General features: G+C 42.2%; 1 protein-coding gene and 1 long non-coding RNA gene across 5 annotated transcripts in view; one reads left to right on the top strand and one right to left on the bottom strand.

Moving 5' to 3' along the window:
* Positions 1 to 25,288, top strand: part of LOC310705604 — a 328,640-nt gene that overhangs the window by 116,255 nt on the left and 187,097 nt on the right. The window lies entirely within an intron of this gene.
* KCNJ6 (potassium inwardly rectifying channel subfamily J member 6) overlaps positions 1 to 25,288 on the bottom strand; it is a 107,845-nt gene that overhangs the window by 13,136 nt on the left and 69,421 nt on the right. For all 4 annotated transcript variants that reach the window (XM_083500225.1, XM_083500222.1, XM_083500223.1 and 1 more), the window contains one exon: positions 7,640 to 8,557. In XM_083500225.1, coding sequence (XP_083356351.1) covers positions 7,640 to 8,534 — 895 coding nt within the window. In that variant the 5' untranslated portion in view covers positions 8,535 to 8,557. The remainder of the gene's footprint in view (positions 1 to 7,639; positions 8,558 to 25,288) is intronic.

The raw sequence follows: 25,288 nt of genomic DNA, 5'->3' as shown, positions 1-25,288 counted from the left end.
TGAGATGTCTTAAGTCAGCGGGACAATAATCCACTGAAAAAGTTTCTTCTTCCTCTTCCTTAGATTGTGATTTACTTAAATTCTAGCCGCCTTCCACACAAGTCAGGAAGACGAAGACACAGACACAGACACAGACACACTGCTGTGAGTTTTGGGGAGGGGTAGGTTGTATGATTGAGCCCCCTTTTAATGGATTCAATTCCTAGAATAGCCAGGCTAGCTTTCTGGTGAGGTAATGGTCCTCTAACTATGGAGCATTAAGTAACAAAGGAAATGACAGCAAATGGATGAGTCTCCCTCCTTCAATTTGCTGGTAGTTAGAAAGACAAAGGCCAGAGTTGAGAGTTTGAGTTATGTGAACTAGAAGATAGAAGCAAGGCTGCAGGCTGGGCTTGATTTCAGCTGGAATCAAAGGCTGTGGTTTTGGGAGAAGCAAGATCCTATCGGGGTATTAATGCTGTGAACCTCTCCATCGTAGGCTCAAGTTGTATATATGTGTAAATAAACCACATAGCATAAAGACGCCCCAGTCTCTGCTATCCTTCATTCCAAAGGAAACACAAACCCTGGGTAAGCACCTGGAACCTCTGGAATTTTGTACTACTCAGAGATTGGGGTAGTGTGCAACAATATAATAGTTTGCAAGTAGCAGTGTGAAAAATCTGAAATCCCAGAATTTTATTTTTAATTTGGAGGGGGACCCATAGCTATGATGCAATGGTATTGAAAATGTTATGATTGACATAAGTGGTAGATTTGTTATTTGATTTGATTATTCACATTTCAAATCCAAGGAAATCTACAGGGTATAAATGGACCATAAGATTTAAATGAGATTATGAAAAACAAAATAAAATATAAACATAAAGTTTTTCTTTTCTATAAACTTAATGGGACTTTGGCATCCATCACTGCCTATCAGGAAAAGCTCAGAGCCAAATCTCTGTCACAATCAATCAGAACTTACTGTCTTGCTCTAGCTCTTAAACACCTCAATTATCTTTTACCTGCAGTAAAAGCTTTTTGAAAGAAATTGTCAAACAAAGTGGGTTCTGCTCACCTTTGAAACAAAATATGTTTGAAACACAGAGTGCACCCCCCTTGTTTTGCGGAGGGGAAAAACAATTCCTGATGGCATTAAGTCAGAATAAAATTCTAGTGCATTTCAATGAGGTTTTATCATATTGTTACTTTTTTGTTTTATTTCATGGCTACCTACAATTTGTGTGTGTTTTGAGGTATTCTGCTTGGGCCAAGCAATCCTATGCTTAATGTATACTAGGTCTGGACATGATGATGATTTATTCGACTTATTTGTTGCTTACATCAAAAAGGCCTTTAAGTGATTTGCAAAAACGTTAAAAGCTAAAAAGCAACACATTTCAATAAAGCTTTTCCAAAGAGCCACAAACAAACCCAGCAGAAAAACAACTAAGACCTCAGCAGCAAGAACATTTCATCCAGCGGGCCATCAACCAACTTGTCATGATCTGTCAAATGCCTGGGAGAAGAGATACGTTTTAACTTTGTGCCAGAAAGATGTTGTTGATGGTGCCCGGCATTGCTGCTGTTATGCTGGTGGAATGGCTGCAGAATCCTAAATCAGCTTAGCTGGGGAAGGGAAGATAGATAGGAAGAAAATACAACAATGGTGGGACAGCGACATTAACTGCCCCCATGCCCTTGGAAATACTCTCAGGCACAGAGTTGGGTGCTACCCAGCGGGGCTGGCCTCTCAGGCAAAATAGCAGTGGGAGATTGATCTCATGGGTACTGGGGAGAGGAATGAGCCCCCTTGTTCCATTACAGGAAAGACCTTTTCTTCAGCCCATGCCCCGTCAGATTCTAAGAATGTCTTTCCAGTCTTCAGAGCTAGGAGTCTACTTCTGCCTCTCCTTCCAGGGCTTTGTTTTCCTCTGCTGGTAATAGGCAAAATGGTGGGTCTCTTGCCTTTCCCAGGGAGGTCCACTTCAGCTCACCAAACGTTCTGTTCTGGGTGCTACCAGCTCTCTTAAGCTACTGTAGGGGAGTGTTTGTATTAATAGATGTCCACCTTTCCAGATGCTTGGTATACCTGATTAAGCTCATTTGTAGGTGCAGATGGCTGCATTCAAGCCACCTGACCAGATCTTAGCAGATGGGAAGCAGTGTTCTGCTTAGCAATTTCATAGGCCAATTTTTGGGGGGAGTTATAATCAACACACACTTCTGAAATGACAGTTTATTTTCTTTCTTTAAAATGTTCCTCTGAAAAAGTGACCTGAATCTTTTGACATTAATTCACTCTACTTGCACTGTTTGGGTTTCAGATATGCAGTGTTTAAATACCCTGATACTTAAATCAGTGGAAAATTCTGCTGCTCTGGATATATTGTAGAAGCTTTTCTTCTTTCTATTTCTAATTCAGATGCTTTCACCAGAATATCTGTATTTATGACCTTCATATTTGGTAGCAAAATTAACTTGTCTTTAAGTTCCTTGGTGGAAGAGAAAGATAAGTTGCTGTTTTTCTTGCTGCCGTTGTTGTTAAGCCATTTATATCACAGTATCAGGAATCAATAGCTATGCTATTTGGCATGTCACAAAGTTGAAATAAACACTGCCTGTTCTTCAAATTCTAAAGAATGTTGCAAGAACGCTAAATGTTGAAGTAACAGGATCCACAAAAAGACATACCTCAAACAGTGATAACACAGGATCAGATTTGAAACATGAGGGCCGCAAGCCTAAGTACTGGTTTAGAATTCAGGGATGAGAAGCTAGTGCCCTCCAGATGTTGTTGGACTCCAGCTCCCATCAGCCCCAGCAAGCATGGCTATTAGTCAGGGGATTATGGGAGTTGTAGTCCAACAATCTCTGCCAAGCCACAAGTTTTTTCAGCCACACTTTATGTTTTTAAGACTGTCTGCTATTCATTGTACCCAGTCATAATAATGGTGTTCTTTATATCTAATTCCATGAAAAATATGCCAATGTGAAATCGTGCTTGTCAGGGGTTCAGGAGCAGAGACGCAGAGAAGGGAGGAGACAGAGAGCGAGGGGGAGGAATACGAAGGAAGGATGAGTGGGGATGACGACCCGAGATCACCGAGCCTGTCTAGCGAGTCCGAGGATTCCCAGAAGGGAGCGCCAGCAGCCAGAGCAAGGGGGGAGAGCAGGGGGACACCCCAGGAAGAAGGGTCCAGAGAGGGATCAGAAAGCAGCAGTTGGAGATCGGGACCCACGTTCCCAGCCGGGAGCAGCGGGGAGAAAGGGGACCAGATATCGGGCTCCGGAGACTTTCAGAAGGAGGGAGGGCATGAGTCAGGAGTAGTCACGCCCACCTCGGGGAGCGAGGAAACGATCAAGAGGAAAGTGGAGAGTTGGGCGCGCGCGCCAAGTTCAAATGTAACGGAAGCTGGCGCAGTCAGCAGCCCAGAGAGTGAACCGGGTCCCAAAGCCCGCCGCAAGGAGGCGGAAGGGTCAGGGGGGTCCGCGTCAGAAGAGAGTAGGAAGGGAGAGACCCAGGGGGGCAGGAGGACCCAGAGACGGAAGGAAAGGCGCAGGAGGTGGAGCAAGGCTAGGGTATTAAGCTGGTGCGCTAGAGGCGGAGACTCAGACGGGTCTTCGTCGTTCTGACCTAGAAGAAGTAGGGCTGCACGTTGCAGTTTGGAAATGGAACCTGTAATCCAATAAAGACTCTTTGAAACTGAACGCTGGCTGACTTGGTCCTATGTGAGCTGGGACTGGGCGGCAGCCCTGACAGTGCTTAACTGCATACAGATTATAGAATTTGAGTTACCTTGATGTGAAACTTATGGCTTTTTAAAGTACAGAGGACACATAGCTCTGATGGTAGAGAACAACTGAAGTCATTCATTAGCACACTGTTAAAGGGACAATAATCCATCAGTCAACAGGGTGATAGTTAAGAGTCGAGCCAGCTTTGTAAGGTGGCAATCTATTTGATGGCCTCATTTGGTATCTAAATAACGGTCTGTGTGCACAGTTTACTGCTTTCCAAACACATTTTCCACAGCTGGTGAGCATGCTTTTTATGTAAGCGCAAACCCTTCTACAAACATTACGCTAGAGCTGTTCATCTGTCAGAAACATAAATGAAATTTCAAACAGATTTAGATGATTAGCTATAAAGAAATTACTTTTATACAGGTTTTTTTTAAAGAGTAATTTGAGCCTTAAAAAAATTTATCTCACATGTAATTATCTTATTTTTAAGCAAACAAAAATGTTTTTGACATAGTACGGAAAGCAGGGTGGAAAGAGTGTCCATAACCCCCTGTGGTTACACATGGTTCAAATTCTCACATGTGGAACCACAACGAAACTTGATTGCTTTAGTTGGTGGATGGCAGGCACACACACCAGCTTCCAGTTCCGTTGTTGATGACAAAAACTACACTCTTGGATTACTTGATTGGGCTGATTTGGTTACAAGCAACACACAAGTGTGAACATGCTAAGCAGTCCTCTCACTGAATCCATGTGTGCCAGGGAGCTAAGCCATGGTCTGACTTAGCATTATGTCTGAACTCATGGTTTGTCTCCTTCTAACCAAACCATGAGCTGTAAAGCCTTGGTTACAGCTTGCGGCTTGTTTGGAATGAGACAAACCATGAACCCCAAACTATGACTGAGCTCCTGGTAGCATGGCAACAACAGGAGTGGGAAAGGAACAAAGTGGCCAGGATTGTCCCACTGTGCACCAGCAGTGCATGCTCGCTCATTCATGCTAAGCCAAAGTTTGGCTTTCAGTTATATTCAAGGTAGACTACTCTCTAATAAAGTCTGCCAAACCTTACTGAACCAGACAGTTTGGAGGATAGACCCAGCTCCGTCCAGCTGAACTTCTCTGTGGGGTTGCCAGTCCAAAAGATAAATGTGTTCTTTTAAAGTTTGCATTTTTATTTTTTTGAAAAATGGGACTATTTGTAAGTAGTACCAGCAGGGCCTGGAAGACAACCTTCCTTTGACAGACGGACAGACAGACAGACAGACAGAGAAGCAGACAACTGTAGTAATATTCCACTTCACAGGATAACTTGTAAAGGTGTTGGGGTTGGGTTGTTAGTCTGCTTAATCTGCTCTAATTGTGCATGATTTAAATGGATAAGACATCTTGTTGTAAACTTGATTATTATTCACGCCTTCCCAGTTTTATTATAGGTCTTATGTTATGTAAGCCATCAAAGAATTATTTCCAATTCATCATTATAGTTCATGGTAATCACCATCAACATTTCTGAGCTACAGATTTAGGATTGTATTTTATTTCTTGTTGCCAATGTTCTCAAAGCAACATGGATTTGCAATATGCCTATCTTGACTGGTCACCTGTGCCTTTGCCTTGACATTTAGCAGGGTTTGTTTGTAGCTGCCTTTCCTTTTACTGTGCACACACCTGGTTTGTGCCATTATTCTCCTGCACTCTGCCTTGATGAATTTTTGATGAAATGCACTTCTGGGTTCCCAATGCCTATTACTGTCTTTTATTTGGAGAGAACAGTTTGCAGTGGCCCTGGCTATGCCTCCTGTTTTTGCAGTGTCAGATCCATCAGTCTATTCAGACCAGCCTCTCCCTATATGACTTTGGTCACTTGGTTTTCTTTCTTGTTTGTGAATCCGCCTGTTTCTCTGACATAATCAGTAGGCTGTATGGCTCATCAAATTGAGTTTCCCTAGGGGGTAAAGTTAGCCTAGTTCTTCCTGAAGATGGCAGTTGTGATTCTGTAGCAACAACAACAGTAGTAGTAGTAGTAGTAGTAATAATAATAATAATAATAATAATAATAATAAAAATAATAAAAGAAGCATTCTCATTGCTATGGCACCCGTGTGTTTTCTTAATGCCATGAAATGGAAGCATGACATGAACTACATGTGGTGGCTATCTGGGGAGCAAGAGAAGGGCTATGGCTTAGAAATCTGCACTGGGCTTTCAGTCAGCACCCCCCACTGCAACTGTGGTTTCTGCTCCTATGGGGCCAAGACTCGAAAGGAGCCATCAGGCCATACAGTCCATCTACCTGCTGGCCCATCTCCAAGGATCAGCCTATGGAATCCAAAGCACAGGGTGCCACAGTTTGAGGGCATGTACAGGGACGCGGACTTAGAAAAAATATTGGGGGGGGGGGCCCGGGAAAGCTCATGAATAATAAATAAGCTCATGAATATGCAAATAAAGTGGCTCCGGCCCTAAATAGGGCAAGCCACGCCCCCCCAGCCAGCCGATTGGCTGGCTGGGAGGTGTGGCCAGTCGGGATTCCCCTGTTCTCGCGGGATTTCCGGCAGTGCCTCCGATTAGGGCGCGCGGCTGGCTGGCTGGCGAAGGAGCAGGTGAGGAGGAGGCGGGGGACGGCGGCGGCGCTCTGCTGGAAGGGCGCCCGCCCGAGATTATTGGGGGGGCTGAGCCCCCCCCAAAAATTTTTTGAGGGGGCTCGAGCCCCCTGAAGCCCCATGGAGTCGGCGCCTATGGGCATGTACATGGAAGACTGTCTTACAGAAGAATATGAATATATTAATTTTCCATCTAGCCCAGAACCACTTGCTACTCTGAGTGGTAGCAGCCATCTGAGGCTTCATTTTGAGGCGCCCACCCTGTGGAATGTCCTACCATCAGATTTCAAGGAAATAAACAACTATCTCACTTTTAGAAGACAACTGAAGGCAGCTCTGTTTAGGGAAATTTTTAATGTTTGATGTTTTTAATCTATTATTATTATTATTATTATTATTATTATTATTATTATTATTATTGGAACCACCCCGAGTGGCAGGGGAAACCCAGCCAGATGGGTGGAGTATAAATATTATATATTATTATTATTATTATTATTATTATTATTATTACCTTTACAATCATTTTAAACAAACAAACTCCTTCTCAGGCATACTATGGGAAATATTTCATCTTTGACATGCTGGAAACTGAATCTGGGATCTACTGTTTAGGGATTTCCATATGTGTTTGGGGGGCTAGCTAAATGTGGAAATGTTCGAAAATGTGATTCTCTCTTTGGACCGAGATTAAACCAAATGTAAATATTGAATTGACCTGAGCTTGCAATTAACCAGAGCATGCTTTGGATTCTAAACCTAATAATGCATAGTCTGTAGCAAAAGAGTATCTGATTCCTGTGATGAAGTGAAGTTAAAGCAATGCTTTTCTTTTCCTGGCAGAATGAACCACCAGGTGGGCATCAGCAAATAATTTAGCACAACAGTTCTCAAAGAAAGCTAATTTGCTGCCCTGAATCTCACCTAGAATTTATCCTCACTGGGCAATGAGTCAGAGCATCAAACAGTGATGGGTGGATTGCAGGTCTTGGGGAAGAAAGAAGCAACTTTTTTCTCCCCCCCCCACCACACACTCCATTTACTTTAGAACTTCAAAAAGATCCAGTGCCCTCTAAACCCTACTCCGAGTTGTTATTTTTCCTGCTTGCATCATCACCTTTCAAGAATGAACCTTTTGCTCAACCTACATTTTTTTGGAGGCCGGAAGACACTCACTGGGACAAAACTGGAGAAGATAAGCATCTTGTATTTTCTCTCTGATTATATCTTACCTCTTTCATAATGCTTATGCACCTTTTAAAAATAACATGTTATGAAAAAGTTGAACCTGAGAAAACATTACCTGTTGCTTCCACCATTCCTTCTAGGATGACCACAATTTCTAATTCCTCTTTGGGCAGTTGAGCTTTGGAAATCTCCCAGAATGGACTCTGTTGATTTATTTCATGGCTGATGATCAGCGGTGAAACCAAAAACAGACGATCATCCCCTGTATAATAACCTACATTAATATCTGTCTGGTTGAGTGGTATAAATTCCCCCTCCTTTGTCTGTTTTGACTTGATCAACTTGGCTCGTATTGATGCTTCCACAATGTGTGAATTTCTAAGGTCCCCAACACGGAACATCAGACACAGCTTTCCGTCTCGCATGGAAATTACGGCATTGGTAGAAAACACCAAGGTTTCCGCCCTCTTCTTGGGCTGGGATATTTTCACAAACATGCAGCCAACCATGAAAGCATTGACTATAGATCCTAAAACAGACTGAACTAAAAGCAGGATAATTCCTTCAGGACATTTGTCTGTGATGACCCGAAAACCATACCCAATGGTGGTTTCTGTCTCTATGGAGAATAAAAAGGCGGAAACAAACCCATTGAGGTTACTGACACATGGAATCCATTTCTTGTCCCCTATATGCTCCAAATCTCCTCGGATGTAAGCAATTAGCCACCAGATGAATCCAAAGAAAAGCCACGTCACAGTATAAACCATGACAAAAATAAAAAGGTTGAATCTCCATTTGAGGTCAACCAAGGTTGTGAAGATGTCAGTCAGGTAACGATAAGTCTCTCTCACATTTCCATGGTGGACGTTGCATTTTCCATCTTTCCTAACATACCTCTGGATTTTCCTCTTGGTACATTCTTTTAAGTGCTTCGGCAGATCTTCCCTGGCTTGTTTGGGCAACTTAGGCGGATGGATTGTAACAGGGCTCTCCACGTCCTGCTCCATTGAGTCTCCTTCCAGCACATTAGCTGACAGGAAAGAAAAAAGAGATCATAAATACTGATGTGCATACATAAACTTGATTAATCAGCACCTTGATATTCACAATACCCCGTGCATGAAACAACCAATGCTTTTGTCATTGATAACTAAGGATCCTTCCATGCATCCATTTAATTGTGCATTCAAGATGATTTGTGCTCATTATAGCATCAGGGCGGTTATACTTGAACCCACTTTCCATACTGTTTGCACCTGCAAAAGTTATGAGGTGGCCTTATTACTTTGTTTTCAGTCAGTGACATCCTGCTGAAATCCTGTCTGAAATTGCGTTAGCCCTTTTTGTTATTGCACCTGCATCACAGACAGCCCAAAAAATAAATAAACATGCTTACCACCTACATATATGGGAATCGTTTCTTTCTCCCATTTCCTTATTCTGTTTTCCATACTCAATCATATATATGTTGTCAGTTTCTTCATGAATGCATCCTATGTACAGGCATTCATACAGTGGTACCTCGGTTTATGAACTTAATCCATTCCGGAAGTCTGTTCTTAAACCGAAACCATTCTTAAACTGAGGCGCGCTTTCCCTAATGAGGCCTCCTACCGCTGGTGCCCTTCCACCGTTTGGATTCTGTTCTTAGACTGAGGTAAACTTTGCAAACCGGGACACTACTTCAGGTTTTGTGGAGTTCATAAACTGAATCGTTCTTAAACAGGACTGTTCTTAAACCGAGGTACCACTGTATATATAAACATACCTAGTCCTCATAAATTCCACGTGGGTTGGTAAACCTGAAATGTACCACTCCAGGGTAGAGGTGAAAAGCTCACAAACACTAATTACTGAAATAGGCATGGGGGTCTGGTAGGTAGGGTACCACTTTTACGGCCAATAAAGAATTTTGCGGTTGTGCAGCCAAGCCTTTTCTGCTGCCATGATTGAGCTCCACAATGCCAAGCTCCTAGGAACACAGCCCTTGAGACTTGAGCCCACGAATGTTCCTCTGGAAACTTCTCCCTGTTCAACAGGCATTGGTATTGGATAGGGAACAAATAGGTTTCTTTTTCTCTTCCAACTTCTGTGAAAAGTTTCGTTGGTGTGTGGGAGATAAAAAAAGGAACCCATTCCCTTCTCATCATAGTATGTGATGCCTGGTCACTTACTGTTCCTCCCCCCTCTCCGACTTACTAGACAGTGAGAAAGAAATAGTTGCATCTCTTTTTAAAAAATCTTCCCAAAATGTTTTATTAAGGTTGCCAGTGTGTATGGCAACCTCTGCAAAAACATTTGGGAAAGGGAAAAGAGGAAGCCATTCATTCCTTTCCAGCTCCCTGGTCCTTTCACCCCGTCTCCTGGTACTGGTGGTGACAACCTCCACAATGTCAGAAAAACCCCAACCTAACTTAAAACTAAGTAGGAATGCTGCACATGGGGCACTCTGGGAAAATGAAGATGGGAGGCAGAGCTATCTGAAGTGCATCAGCTCTGTACAAAGATTTTAAAAAATAAAGAAAAGATGTTCTGGCAACTGCTGGTGTGGCCCAGTCATGTTGATTCCTTTTGGACTGTAGGGCCAGGTCCTGTGTGATGGTAGTCTGGCTCTAAAAGTGCTGCTGCTTCAGATTTCCACAGCAGCCTTTTAAAAAGCTCTTTTAAAATAGATAAAACATGGATGAATCATATAGGTTTGAAAGGACAGAAAAAACATAAAAGGTGTGTTTGTTCTGTAGTAAACATATGAAATATCAGTACTCTGTTCTCTACACCATGTTGGATACTAAGCGGACAGATGTCTGAATGTTGTTTTTCTTTTGAGACTTTGGTTTCTTTGTAGTAGACTTGTTTAAATGTCTAGATGGAGGCAAACTACTTCCAAAAGAACACACTCTCGGCTTTCCATGTCTCAGAACTTTTCTAGCTATCAAGCATGTACTTCCTTTCCCAATCAGTTGTTTATTTCAAAGTAAGGTCTAATACCTCAGAATGCAGTAATATTTCTGTGTTTGGGTCTATCAACTTATAGGACACTTTCAAAAAAAATCTGCCTATTTCACGAGGGGCTATTAGGATTGGCAAAGCAGCTCTGAGGGTTCACCCACACTTCCTCCTGTCCCTTAATTTCTCACCATGGGTCCAAGAGGTTTTTCCCCTCATCCTGCCGCTAATGTTTACTGCTGAACTGGAACAAATGTAAATTGGGTATTTTTTTTGGCAGACTGATGCTTGTTCCAATTCAGCAGTAAGCATTGGGTTTTCCTGGGGAAAGGAGTGGGACAAAAACAAAAAACAAATAACTATCAGATCCATGCCTAGAAATTAGGGGGAAACAGGATAAATCATGGGACAAACAGAAGTGCCCTTACAGTGAGGTCTTTACTACATTTGGTAACAAAGCTGCCTCCCTGGATTACTCCACATTGGATAATGAAATGGAATAACGAATGCACATCTCTGTCTTTCCCCAATATAACAAAATAGCAGGGCATGGGGATTAAAATGTGGAGCTATAATGGCTCTGAAATAACTCAGGAATTTATCTGTTATGTCTCTACTACCTCCTGTTGCAGGTCCCCCAATTACATTTCCTGCTACATAATTTCTATCTAAAATTGTACAAAAATTATCAGAATAGGTACTGCATACTAACAACACAAGAATGACCAGCTTCTAAAGCAGAACTACTAATCCTGTATTAGATTCCCGAAGAGAGCAATTCCCCAAGATGCTTCACTAACTCAAAGCTTTCTCTCCCTCTCTTAGTCTCTGCCCTAAAAAAATAAAAAATAAAATCCTTCTAGCTTTCTCTCTGGTAGGGATGGGAGCAAAATTCAATTTTTTTTGCATTTAACCAAATTCACATTTTTTTGGGGGGGGGGACAAACCCCAAAAGACGGCCTTTCTTCCGAAGTCACAGTCTGGTGAAACGGAAAGCTCTTCCACTGCCTTACTAGTGCAGTCAGTGGGCATAGTGTGCCCTAAGGTAGTATATTCACTTCCTATGTGGCCAGTATGGAAGCCAATGGAGCATGCAGAGCAGGGATGGTTCACTCTGCTCTATCAGCCTGATGCCCAGAGCAGGGATGGAGAGGGAAGGGGCTTTTGGAGAGTGCAGGAGGCCAGATGTCCGAGGCACCTAGTGGACCACAATTCCCCCCCCCCCCATTATGAGGAGCTAGAATCAGGAAACAAAGGTATCTTGAAAAAGACAAAATTGAGCTGTTTCCTAGCATCCCCCTTGAGAAAAGTGCCTTAAAAAGAAAATCTCTTCTGCGCTCCTTCTAACAACATAGTCCAGGAGTATTTCCTCCATCGCCAATCAGTGGTTGCTCTGATGCAGCAAGATGGGCTTCCAGATGCATGGCCTATTAGCAATGTGGTGCCTCTTGGCAGTTCCCCAGGGCAGTCTCAGATCCCAAAGGCACACGCTAGCTTGGCAGGAGTTCCTCAGCTGGGCTTGTATTAGTGGTGCACCTGTTTCAGATGGGTTTAGAGCTATGCACAAGTCCAAACTTGTCAACTTTAGTGAATGCAGAAAGGAGTTTTTAAAAAGAAGCAGAAGCAGATATAACAATCTTCTGAAACATTTGGGCTTTGACACCTTTGACTACATAGCTTTTAATTTTGCTCTTTGTGGTTAGTTTAGTGAGGATGATTATGTTGAAATTCCTTCACAGTTCCACCCACCACTAGCACACCCCTCCTAGTCAGGCCTTAGTGATATGTAAAGAGACATTTTTTGATTCAAGATATCCTTATCAGTCCATTTCAGCCCAATCTCTCTGATGAGACTGAGGATGACTAGAAATGAGACAAATAATTAAGGGGGACGAGGATCTACAGGGGGTCTAAATCTGTAGATTACAATTTTGCTAGGGAATTACCTTTGAGTTTTTGAACTGAATGCTCCAGAGACAAAATTAGGGTACTTCTGAAGCCTACTTTGTAAGATGTAATGTTTGCTTTAGAGCTGGTATTTCCAAGGCTAATTTGCAGCATTAGTATGGTAGATTTAATTTGGGAATCTCAAATATGAATCCTTGCCACACTGTGTGAAAAGCAGTGTGTGTGTGTGTGTGTGTGTGTGTGTGAGAGAGAGAGAGAGAGAGAGAGAGAGAGAGAGAGAGAGAGTTTTTATAAGTGGCCATTAATTATGTGAAACTCCATAACGAGTGAATGTGCAAGTGTATGATTTTTCAGTTGGATTTGCCCCTCATCCACTGAAGCAGGACTGGGAATGAATGGGAGAAAGAAAGAATGATGAATAATAGCAATTCCCAGGTGGATTTGCAACCAAGGTCCTCACTTTGCAGCAAAGCAATCTACACATTAACTTTGTCCCCACGTCAACCTGAGAAATCCCCATCACAATAGGTCATAAGCAGAGACAGGTGTTTTTGTAGAACAATAGCTCCAGGTGATTTTTAGCACGTGGTCCAAGCCACATGATGATATCATGATTTCTTTAAATCCCACCTTTACAAGGTGGCTCACAAAAATTAAAACAAATCCAAATAAAACACTCATACAGTAGTTAAAAACATACAAAAGATTATTGTGTAAAAGTAATTAAACTAACTGTGGAATTAAAACAATGTGGAAAACCTATCTACTGAAATGCAGGTAATACTACCACTTCTAGTACTAATGCTGAGGACTTGGTGGTGCTCTGTCACTCACTTGATGCTCTGGTTGCTCATGTTGATGCTGCTTCCCAGGAAGTAGAAGGGAGGCGTGAGGCTGTTGCGGAGCTGCAAAAGCACTAGCAGGAGTGGCACATTGACTCTGCCAGTGGGTTTTCACCACACCCACCTCGCTACTGCCTCACACCTCCCCCTTTACTGCCTGGTAACCAGCAGTGACACAACTGACTGGAGGTCAGGTGAGTGATGCCACCAGACTAGGCCACCTGCTACAAAGCGATTGAAAGCCATAGGATAACCTGCCTCAAGCTTTTAAAGGTCACTTGTTTGGGGTTGTTGTCTCCTGGACAGCAGTTGAACCAAACCAGTTAAGCCGCCTCATGTTGTCTGTGCTCCAGACAATCAACGCAGCCAGTTAAGAAGATCTCTTTCTCCTCTGGGTCTCTCCTTCAAAATTAACGTGGGCCAAATCCATAAATGAGCGACCCATGAGCTCTATATCTGTAGTTTGCCAGCAAAACAATTACAAAAATTAAGGTTTCAAGGTAATAATCTTACATGGCCCTCTCTTTCAATCTCGTGATAGCTGAGGACCTGCCAATTAAGTTTTTATTTATTTATAACCTACTCTTACCCTGCATTTTGGCATAAAGCACCAAATACAGTATGTATTTATTTTAAAGTTTTAATTACTGGCTTGTTAACTCACCATTTAGCAAACGGATTGGCTTATGACGTTCCATCTCATTTCAGCTGCTTCAGCTTTGAGAAATGGGGAAGGTGAGGCTCATGGTTAGAGCCTCTGCTTTGCTTGCATCTCTGGCATCTCTTGGTGGAGCTGGGAAAGACTTTGAAGTCTGAAGGCAGTTTGGGTAGCCAGTCTCTGCCAGTTTGTACAAACATTACTGAGCTGGATAGTATAAAGCAGCTTCTTATGTTCCTGTAATGAATATTGTACATTTTATGGAAATAGGAGTTTAATGCCTACTGTCTCATGTGGAAGCCAGTTTTACTCCCTTTTAAAAAACACCTGAAAACAGTGCTTAAATATTTAACCTTCCAATTATTTTCAGTCTAATTTGGTGGACTTGATTTGTACCAGATCAAAGCATACCTAAATCCAAGACTCCTAGATATATTCTGTTTAATGAATACTGTGCCAATGAATTATATCACTTTTAATCACTAGCAGGCTGAAGAGATGTTCTCATTTTTCACTCATTTGAGTTATAAGAATGGATAAACACAAAATATGTCTATTAGGGATTTAGTCCTATTTCATCATAGCAACGATTTGCTAACCTAGTCTTGTGGACCTGTGCAGAAAAAGAAAATAGGAATCAACAACATATCAAAGTGGTGAAATTATCCATAGATAAGATTAACTGAACTTTAATAATCTTCTGTACTGCATGGGAAATGTTACCCAGCCTATCTACAAAGCTTTGGATCAACAATATATAGGAATCCATATTTTCACAAAAAATATGTAAAATGAACTAGACACGGGTGAACATAAAAACTGTCCTCTTGGATCAAACAACAAATGCTTATCTAGTTCTCTATTCTGTCCTTGCTAGATGTCCCCAGAAAACTCATAACTGGGTCCAGTGCTAGGTACTGCACTTTAAGAAGGTTATTAACAAACTGGAACATCTCCAGAGAAGGATGTCAAAGGCGTCAAAAAAGCTTGGAGACCAAGTCCTATGAGGAACTAGGTATGTTTATCCTGGAGAAGAAGAGATGACAAAGAGGCAATATAATAACCATCTTCAGGTATCTGAAATGTGACAGAAATTTGTTTTCTGTTGCTCCAGAGGAAGCTCAACTGGGATCCAATCTTAACAAATGAAAAACAACAACAGCCACAAAACCCCACAATCAAGTCACAGAATCCTTACCCACAAGTTTATTCTGACAACAATTGCTTTGTGATTCAGCATCAGCATTTACATCCAGTTTGGGGGGAAGCGACTATTCGCTGCTAATGAATCTCATTCTCAGGAGCACAGCAAAATGCTCATTGGTCTCAGCTGGATATGAGAAGAAGGCAGATATGCCTTGTGCTTCTTTAAAGCCAAGTTGCTGGGCTGGGTGGAGAACCATGCCTACCAACTGGATTTGTTTAATAAGAACAATACCAATTATCTCTCAGTGTGTAAAGGTTGCTAATGCATATTGCATATGTCTACAGGAGCTTATCTGCTTTCTGTGTACAATGAAAAGTAAGAGAAAGTAGTGTGCATTTATTATTTCCCCAGCGTTCCAAAGATTCAGGGAAAGCAAACTCTTTTTTTCAAGTCTGAAATACATTTGTCTTTGGAAGGATGCTGTTGTGTTTGTTTGTTTCTTGCTATGAAAATCAGTAGAGAAATGAAATATAATTTACAGTATTATGATCCGCTATGAATGCATAAGCAGTAATGCAACAGCCAAGCTACGTGTTCAGCAACCCCATGCTTCTACTTGGATTGTACCATTTATATGCTGGAACCTCAGCTCTGAACACTTGTTCAGGAAAATCCTCCACATAGAAAAGGAGCTCATTAGGAAGAAAGCTAGGTTAGAATTCATCTTCTTGACATGCCAGCAGGACATTGGCATGACATTTTGGCCATGGAAGAGTAACTCAAGGGATACAGCGTCCTATCAGCATTTTGAGCTGATGTAGTCTCAAGAGAACTGTTCCACGGGGATTTTCTGAATTTGCACTTACTTATCCTCTCTTAATAAGGAAAAGTAAGTATCAGTCCTTCCCTTCTCCCTTTTATTGTCACAACTACTCTCTGAAGTAGGTTAAGCTGAGAGACTGTGACTGGCCCAAGCCCATCTAATGAGCTTCATGGCTGAGCAGGGATCTGCATTCTGGTCTGTAAACCCTAGTCCAACTTTACAGAGGTCACCAACCCAGTGCCTGTCAGCATCATGATACCTGCAAAGTCCTTTGTTGATACCTGCAGGCAGGAGCCCCAGACTCTGAGTGTACATATTTTTTAAAGTACCGGTAAGTTGTTATGCCTCCTACAAATAAAGTTACAAAGCAAAATGTGTAGGTAGCTGTCAGGGGTTCAGGAGCAGAGGCAAGGGCAAGGGAGGAAACAGAGAGCGAGGGGGAGGAGGCAGAAGAAAAGATGAGTGATGACGACGACCCGAGATCTCCGAGTCTTTCCAGTGAATCAGAAGATTCACAGAAAGGAGCACCAGTGGCCAGGGCAAGGGGGGAGCCTAGGGGGACACCCCAGGAAGAAAGGGCCAGAGGGGGCTCAGAGGGGAGCAGTTGGAAATCGGGACCAGCGTCACCAACAGAGAGCAGGGGAGAGGAAGGGCGCCAGGGATCAAGCGCTGGAAGCTCACAACAGGAGGGAGGGCATGAGTCAGGAGTGGCCACACCTCCATCGGGGAGCGAAGAAACGGTCAGACGGAAAGTGGAAGGTTGGGCACGCGCGCCAAGTTCAAATGCACAGGAAGGTGGCGCAGTAAGCAGCCCGGAAAGGGAGCCAGGTCCTAAAGCCCGGCGCAAGGAGACAGGAGGGTCCGGGGGGTCAGCGTCAGAAGAATCCCGGAAGGAAGAGACCCCGGGGGGCAGAGGGACCCAGAGAAGAACAGTCAGGCGGAAAAGGTGGAGTAAGGCTAGGGTATTAAGTTGGTGTACAGGGGGCGGAGACTTAGACGGAGCTTCGCCGGTCTAACCCTTAAGACGTAGAGTTGCGCGCAGCAGCTTGAGAATGGAAACTGTAACTCAATAAAAGGCTTTTACAAGTGACCGCTGGCTAGCGTGGTCCTCTGTGAGCTAGGATCTGGAAGCAGCTCTGACAGTAGCTTTCTGAGTAATTTCTGTGAAATGAGCCAGCCTGGCTACTTCTGCCTGTCAGTGCTTTTAGCCAGTGATTATTGAAGTCAGAGCTGTGATGGATAAGTGAGTTGTTTTGACACCAAGTGATAGGGTTTCAATTGCTGCTGTTTGCCCCGCCCCTTTCAAAGCACCTTTCCTGCTCTGTTTTTTAATGTTTGATGTTTTACTAAGTTTTATATATGCTGTAAGCTGCCCAGAGTGACTGGGGAAACCCAGACAGGTGGGTGGGGTGTAAACAACAAAACAACAACAACAACAACTTCGACAGGTTGTCTTATCTTATATAGAAATACAGTTATGGTGAGGGGGGAAGTTTACCAAGATGGTATTTTCTATAATGTATTATGCAGTGTTATTTTTCTAGAAAAAGAGGTGCAGGCAGAGCACATGAGAGGTGCTGGGACTGAGTTCTGGTGAGTTCCAGCTTAAAAAAAGCTCTAATGTTACACCATGCCCCTGATGGCAGCCATTTTGTGTTATGCCACACCCTATGGCACCCATTTTGTGGCTAGAACCCCCCCTCAGAAGTCAAAATGTGCCCCCTGGTCCTAAAAGGATGGCAACCCCTGACTAACCACTTCACCACACTAGCAGGCTTAGTGTAAAAATAGCCCAGGGAGACAAAAGGAGCCAAACACTTATAATATGTGCCCAAACTAAAAGGGCCCATCTCTTGGTTTTTCTAAAAATAGTCCCTTTCCCCTGGGAGCGAATCAACTTTTTCACACACAGGAGAACTGGGTGAACTGATATATTTGGGAATCATCTTCATTTCATATTGATGCATGGTTTTTAAAAAACCTGCTTAGCCAATACATCTTAAGAGATATCTAGTGCAGCTCAGCAGGGGCACAAATAATTCAAAGCTTCCACAGCTTTATGAATTCTAGATAGGAAATACTAGTTTTACTTTTTAAAAGTTTCTCAGTACTTTGCTTGGGGTCAAGGGACTTGCAAAAAATATATGTGCTGTTTAAATTTGAAGGAACAATGTGTTCAGATTCCCATCCCCAACTGAAGGTGTATAAATGTAGGACCTGGTGTTTGCAGTGAGGTTCAGAAAATAGTACCTGTTTATGTTTTTCTTGCATTTCTTTTCACCTTTGCCCCACTTATTCTCCAGATATTAAGTATCAATCTACATGTTCAGCTAATTTATTCTTAGCTGAAGTTATGGTGGCCTTTCCGGATGGTAATCTGGTGCTACAATCCCAAGAAAATGCAATCTGCCACCAGTCTTTGCCTTCTGAAAGACAAAGAGAGAGGGCAGGAAGATAGAGCAGATGGTGTTCTCAGCAAAATGTCATTTGGCACACCTTGGTTGCAGTGTGTGTGTGTGTGTGTGTGTGTGTGTGTGTGTGTGTGTGAGAGAGAGAGAGAGAGAGAGAGAGAGAGAGAGCTCTGCAAACAACATCTGGCAAGCCATTAATAGAACAGCTGACTGTGATAAATTTCTATTAGCTGCAACTGACTTTAGCATTACATGGTTGACCTGATATTGGGCAATCAAACTCTCAATCTCATTCACATGGAAATTTCGGACAAGTTCATGTTGAAGTAGCACTGTAGTTAAATGAGCAACCTTTTGCTTTTAATCTATGCGATCAGTTGTAACAATATTGCTATGCTTGATTGCTTTCCTTCTGATTTTTTTTTAAAGTGGGGTGGGTTATTTTTTATACATTTAATCTGGCTAGAATGTATCTGATGAGAACATATGTGGCTTTAATAATGGGTTTGAGAGATCTCTCAGTGGCATTAGCTTAGACTAGAACTTCCACATTCACAGGTAGGCTATCTCTGATGACCAAACACTGGAAAGAAACAAGGGTGGGAATGACTGATTTACAAACTGACCTGCTTGTTTGTGAATGTGCTGGATGACCCGGACATTTGGTCTGATGATCTAACATGGCAATTCATACAGACTTTTTCAGACTGGGTCTCATTATTTTAAGCAAAAGATATGTGGGTTCTTCAAAACATCATGACAAACCACAAGGCTGTATCTTGTTCATTTGGATAAGGTTTGTGGCAACAGAGTTCTTGCAGCTAGCAAGAAAGAAGGGGTCACTGAGGCTGAGGTTAAATTTGGTCATAACCTTCTTATTTACAATCATTAAATGATCATGTGGGATCAGTTTTGGGGGAGGAAATCTTGATCTCTAGACAGCATGAAAGAAAACACATACCTTCCTGGTCCTTTAAGGGGAGAGAAGCCAACATCTAGCCAAGTCTTATGATAGTCCTTCTGGTGCCAGTTTTAAAAAAAATTCTTACAAGCCTTTTAAAGCTGACCCTTTGATGCAATGGTTGTTCAATGCTAGTATTATTTGAGTTTTCTTTCTGTTTCATATTGATTTCTTTATTGCTGTTTTTTTAGAACTGTATTTTATAGCTTAATCCTTTTTATTGTGCTGTACGTTGCCCAGAGAACATTAATTGTTGGATGACTAAAGCATACAATAAATAAATAGCCAGGCATTTCAAAATCATGATGGCTGAGAGCAGCCTGAACCATCCCAAGATCTTTTCCCCAAAGGTTCACGATGACCAGGAGCTGTTCTTGGCCATCATGAGACTACTTTACCTTTCGCCAGCCTGTTCCTGCCTCCAAAGAAAGTGAGTGGACAGGGCCACCTCTCCCTGCCCTGGAATCCTCTCCTGCCCAGCTCCATGGTCCACTGTTCCTCAAGGTCAGCTAATGTTTAGAGACTCAGCTCCTGAGTTGAGGTTTCATTTCCCCAGAGAGTCGTATGTCTGTGTATGGAAAATACCAAACCCAGTGTGATCTCTTTTGGGTCCTGTTGATAGGTTTGCCAGAAGCAACCTGGAGATTTACTCTGTCCCTTTAAAATTAACAATTATGCAGGAGATGACTTTCATCCTGTCTGTACAACTAATGAGAAAGACAGAGATAGAAAATGGACAAAAAGGACCAGGGAAATATTGGGCCTAAGATAGCTTAAAGGGACAGAGTGAATCTCTAGGTTGCACCTTGGCAGTCTATCCTACACCTGAGATACCACCTATATCCTTACCTTGTATTACAGCTACCATGATAAGTTCATAGTACTTTTAAAGTGTTTGCCATGGATCCAGTATTAATTCTGCTATGTGCAAAATGCATAAACGCTAATCTTATGGTATTTACTGACTTCTTGTTGACTTGACTATAAATGATTCTCTGGAAACTCTCCAGCAAAAATTTCCTTTCATTTTTTTTCAGTGTCAGTTAATAAAGCACTGAAGGATCTATGGAAAATACTTACAGAAAATGCTAGTCCATTTCAATCTACAGCAATGAGATTTTGGAACAGCAAGTCTTTAACTGTAGATTAGTCATGGCAGAGGGTACACTTGTGAATTGTACACTGCAGAACCTGACATCATGTTTAAATAAGACACACACAAAATGAACTTGAGAAGTTCTAAACCTCATAATAAATACTCAGCATTTCTGCAAGGGCTGAGATTGATGGAGGGGCTTGTGGAGGTTCCCCTAGTAAGGCCATGGTTTATGCAAGGAACACTCATTTCATAAACAGTATTATAAACATAGATGAAAAATTCTTCAGATCATTGTTTTTGGTTGTTTCACAGAACACAAATACACAAGCAAAATCAGCAGACATCTTATTGCTTTTATTGGAAAGCACAGTCAATTTGCCTTACAAAGAGTAGACCTGTTCAAGAACGTTTAGCACAACCTCCCCCACCCAGATGCCCTTCAGATACTTTGGACTACAACCTCCATCAGCCCCAGCCATCACTGTAGTCCATCTGGAGGGCTCCAGGTTGGGGAAGGTTGTGCCAAAGGTTCTTGAACATATGTACCCTTTGTAAGGTAAATGTACTGTGGAGATACGATGGTGGCAACCTCCCTCCTTTTCAGTTGCACAAAACTATGCCAAATAGTAAAGGAAAAATGTGTCTGGTTCTGGTTTTCCTGATTAGTCTCATATGATAATGAGGAAAGCTTTTCTGTCACTTCTAAGCACCATAATTTTTGATGCCATGCTTACAGTGAACAGTTGTTCACACCCTTTTGCTACAAGTAACCTGGCAACTGCTAACATAAATCCAACCAGTATGCGTTTAGACAAGAATTAAACTGGGAAACTTTCTGTTCAGAAAAGATATCATTTTGGTAATGAAGTAACTGACTTCCTTTCATAAGCAACATAATGATATTTCAGTAAAGTGACCAGATGCAAACTGGACAGGTGTTCTGGACCTTTAATATTATGATAGAAGAGGGCAAATCAGCTGGAGCAGCTTTTTACCTCTTTGCATGACAAACTGGCAAGAATCCCCTCTTCTACTGAAATGGCAAATGTGTGAAAGCCTTGTCTGCCTTTGCACCTGCCATCCTGGTTTTTAATGTATTCATGAACCGGACAGTATAGGAAAATCCAAAGAAGAAAAAGACTGGATCACCCACACCATTTTATTAAATGATAGTATTTTTTTAAAAAAATGCTTTTTACTAGATTTGAACATTCAGTAACTCTGAAGTGAAAGAAGTCATAATTCATTTTTATACCCTATTGGTTTCTTTACTGTCCTTTGAATAATGGACTAAAACTGAACATTTCTCTTTATATGTTTGTACCTACTTTTGGTCTTTACAGCATGTTTGATATAAAAAGAGACAGAATAAATGTGACACACATGCCCTCTCTCCTTCTCTTTCCTTTGGTAATCTCATTAATCAAGGTCTAAACATTACTTCCATGCTTCAGAAAGCTTTTCTACAAAAAATACAATTCATTTGGTTTCTGTTCCCTGATATACGGTACCTTTTTGGCTGCTAAGGAGTTAAACTGTTCTGCTCAAATGCTTAAAAACAACAAACAAAACCTGAGCAACTATTGGTAAGGCACCTTTGTGCCTTAATAGATAAGCAAAACTGTGAAAGGTTCTTAAATCTCTGTTATACACACTTTTAATCACAGGCAGAGAACAGCTTGCAGGAGAAAATGAGCAATAACTTAAGGGGAGATTCAACTGAGGTGAAACCTGGGATTCTATTTTGTTTTTGTTTCTCCAAGTGTGCCATAAATTCTTGTCTGGAATTAGGACTTAGAATTGTTAGGTTCGTAATTTTATTTTTGCATGCTGTATGAATTCTGTCAGCCTTCCCTTCAGATCAGATATTTAGCAGCTTCATGGACTGAGATGAACAGTCAGCAGTGAAATGATTTCATCAAGCCTAAAATAAACACGAACATTCCAGAGTAGAGAACATTAACAGGGTTCTATAGCAACAATGATGAAAGATTTGCAAAAAGAAAGGGTTAAAATCAAGATGAAACGGTTCTTCAAAATGAAATTATTGAATTAACTTTTTAAAAGGGTGGCTGTGCTAAAAGCCCTCTGGCAAAGAATTATTCAGTGCTTTTGAACTGAGACAGCTCTACACTAGAAACCTACATCGGTTGAATAGAAGTATAATTGTCATGGTTTCCCCCAAAGAGTCCTAGAAATTGCAGCAATGTGACCGACTGAGAAGAGGCCATCTTGCATGGGCTCTTGGAGAGAACCAATACCTACTGTATCCATTTAAGCTTGTAGCATGCCTCCCTTTTCCCCTCGTGGCAAAACCCAATGGCTTTTCTTCTATAGCTAGGACAAGGACACATTAAGAACTGCTCTCTCTTGTGAGAACCTGCTCTGAGTGTTAAGGTCAGCTTCAGAGGCTTTGATCTATTGTCCTGTTGCCATTAAATACATGTCTGGTGGATATGAGAGGCATGGCCTCCTCCGTGGTGGCACAAAGATTATGGAACATCCTCCCTGGCCAATCTGCCTGGCATTTTCTACTTGCATTTGGACATATATTTATTTGTTTCAGCAGGTTGCAATTTCTGTTTGCTGTGCTATATTAATGGTGCAATCTGAATGCTGTTGCCACAAAGTTTTGTTTTTTAAAGGATGATTTGTATTGGTTTTTAATATTCATGCTGTTTTAACTGGTTGCAAGCCACTTTGAATATAATACTTAGAGAGATGAAACAAATGATTTCTGTCCCTCTTGATGGGCTTCAGGCCAATCATAACTGGACAAATGAAAGGTTTTCATTCAGTGAAGGATATCAGTGCCTGCTTTTCCGGTCAGTGCATTTTTATGTCATATTATTATCTACCGTGCGTCTTCTGTTACACAGTTAAAGGTACTTCGCTGCAGAAAAATAAACTCAAACAAAACATTCTACTGAAAGCAGAGTATAAGGAAGATTTATTCAAAGAACAGAGCACAGTTTGAAGAGGAATAATTGCATGAGTGAAAGGGAAGAACAAGAATCCCAGTAAGATTTAGGGGGCAGCAGATAAACTTAGAGTTCACAAATGATTTCTGAAAATCAGCATGGAACTCTGGGAACTATCCATGAAACTGACAGTAGCTGATGGTGGGGTACCACTCATCTTACCTCCCAGCAGCTAAGGCACTGCTGCTTACATGCTGGTGTGGTTAATACTGTTGTGAGTTTGGGGTATGTGTGTTAAGCTGTATGCCAGAAACTTTCTAACACTCGCCTCGATCCAGCAAGTGTTAAAAGCTATTCAAGCCCTAATTCCCGGAATAGCCCAAATAGCTTCCTGGTGAAGCGGGGGGGGGGGGGTTTAGGGATTTGGTGAGAGGTGGCAAATGGCTGTGGTCCCCTCCCTCAATAAAAAAAGCCAGAGTGGAGAGCAGAGTTTGCTGTGATGTGGGCCAGATGTAAAGCAGCAAGCTGGGAGAAGACAGAGAGACAGAACTTGTTACGTACTGAAGTTCTCACCCTGGGCCAGCAGGGGGATACTGTAGATAGTTATGCAAATGAAGGATCGAAAAGTGACATTCAGTGATTGGATAGTTTGTTATGCAAATGAAGGATCGAAAAGTGACGTTCAGTGATTGGATAGTTTTAGAAAATGGCAACAGTTACATTGTTCTGGAGCTCTATATAAGCAGGCTGACTGAGCCCCTCAGCTTAGTTCTGTTCTGACATCTGAATAAAGTAGAGCTGTTTGAAGAATCGCTGTGTCGTCTGCTATGTTCGCCCACAACGTAACAGAACTGTTATGTATTCAGTGGCCTCTGTTTGCCTGAGCTTGAGTGAGGACAAAGGATTCTGAGCCCCTGTGTTCTGATTAGATACATGATATCCAATCACAGAATATTTCAGGATTTGGGCCTCTGCCATTGGCCCTTAAACTCTGAGTTATGATTCACAGCTTGGAAGTTTACAGCCAATCACATTGACAGTGGGAGTGGCCCAGGCCTTTAGAAATGTATATAAGCAGTTACTTTGCCCCTGTTGTCTAGTTCTGTTAATTCAATAAAGGTTCTTGCTGTTATCACTGTGTCTTGCCTTGTGGGCACCCACCAATACTTCAAGAACAATATTCAATGTCTCTTTAAATCCAAGGCTGTGGCTATGGGAGAAACAAGACTCTTTGCGGCTGTTAAGGCTCCATCATAGGCTCAGGTTGTATCTATGTGTAAATAAACCATAGATCATAAAGACACCACAGTCTTTGCTGTGCCTCATTTTCAAAGGAAACACAAACCCTGGGTAAGCATCTGGAACCCCTGTAATATCACACTGCTTGGAGACTGGGGTGGTGTGCAGCAATACTGTGGTTTATACTGTGGGAGCAAAGGCAGAGTGAGCAGGCTAAGAACTAGCTGAAGGCTGGAGATATTCTAGGGTGCATCCCTCTGGGGATCTGATGCAAGGCAGCAGATTGGCTGCCTGGTAGGAGTGTGAATGCTGCTTGCCTCTACTTATGCTCACTTATGCTCTAGTTGCAGTGGTGCTGACTTGGGTCCCAGATTGTGGGTGTCTAGCGCATGCACGCCACACCACACTGTCATGACGTCGTGACGTAATGGCGGTGCAGTGCGGGGTGCACGCTCCAGTGGCAGCAGTGGTGGTGGCCGGGCACCCATAGCAAAAAAATAATTTGTGGGTGTCCAAGCCCCCAGAGCCCCCTGGAGTTGGTGCCATTGTGTAGTTGTTTATCTGTAAGTGCAGATATTGCAAACATGTCTTTGGGCAAATGGGGAGCCCATACTACTATAATAGCAAGGCCACTTGCTTCAGAAGCTGTACATTTAAAAACTGCAGAAAATCAAGAGATTGCAAGGACAGAAAAGAACCAGAATTAGGGCATATTTGTAGGCAGATGATCTTGTTGTGCCTTTTGAATATGCCTCAATGGAGAATTAGTTTAGGGACTGGGTGTGATACATTCAGTCTGTGGAGGT

Source organism: Podarcis liolepis (assembly GCF_965112155.1).
Source record: "Podarcis liolepis genome assembly, chromosome: 4".
Lineage (NCBI taxonomy): Eukaryota > Metazoa > Chordata > Lepidosauria > Squamata > Lacertidae > Podarcis > Podarcis liolepis.
This window is presented reverse-complemented; position numbering and strand designations above follow the sequence as displayed.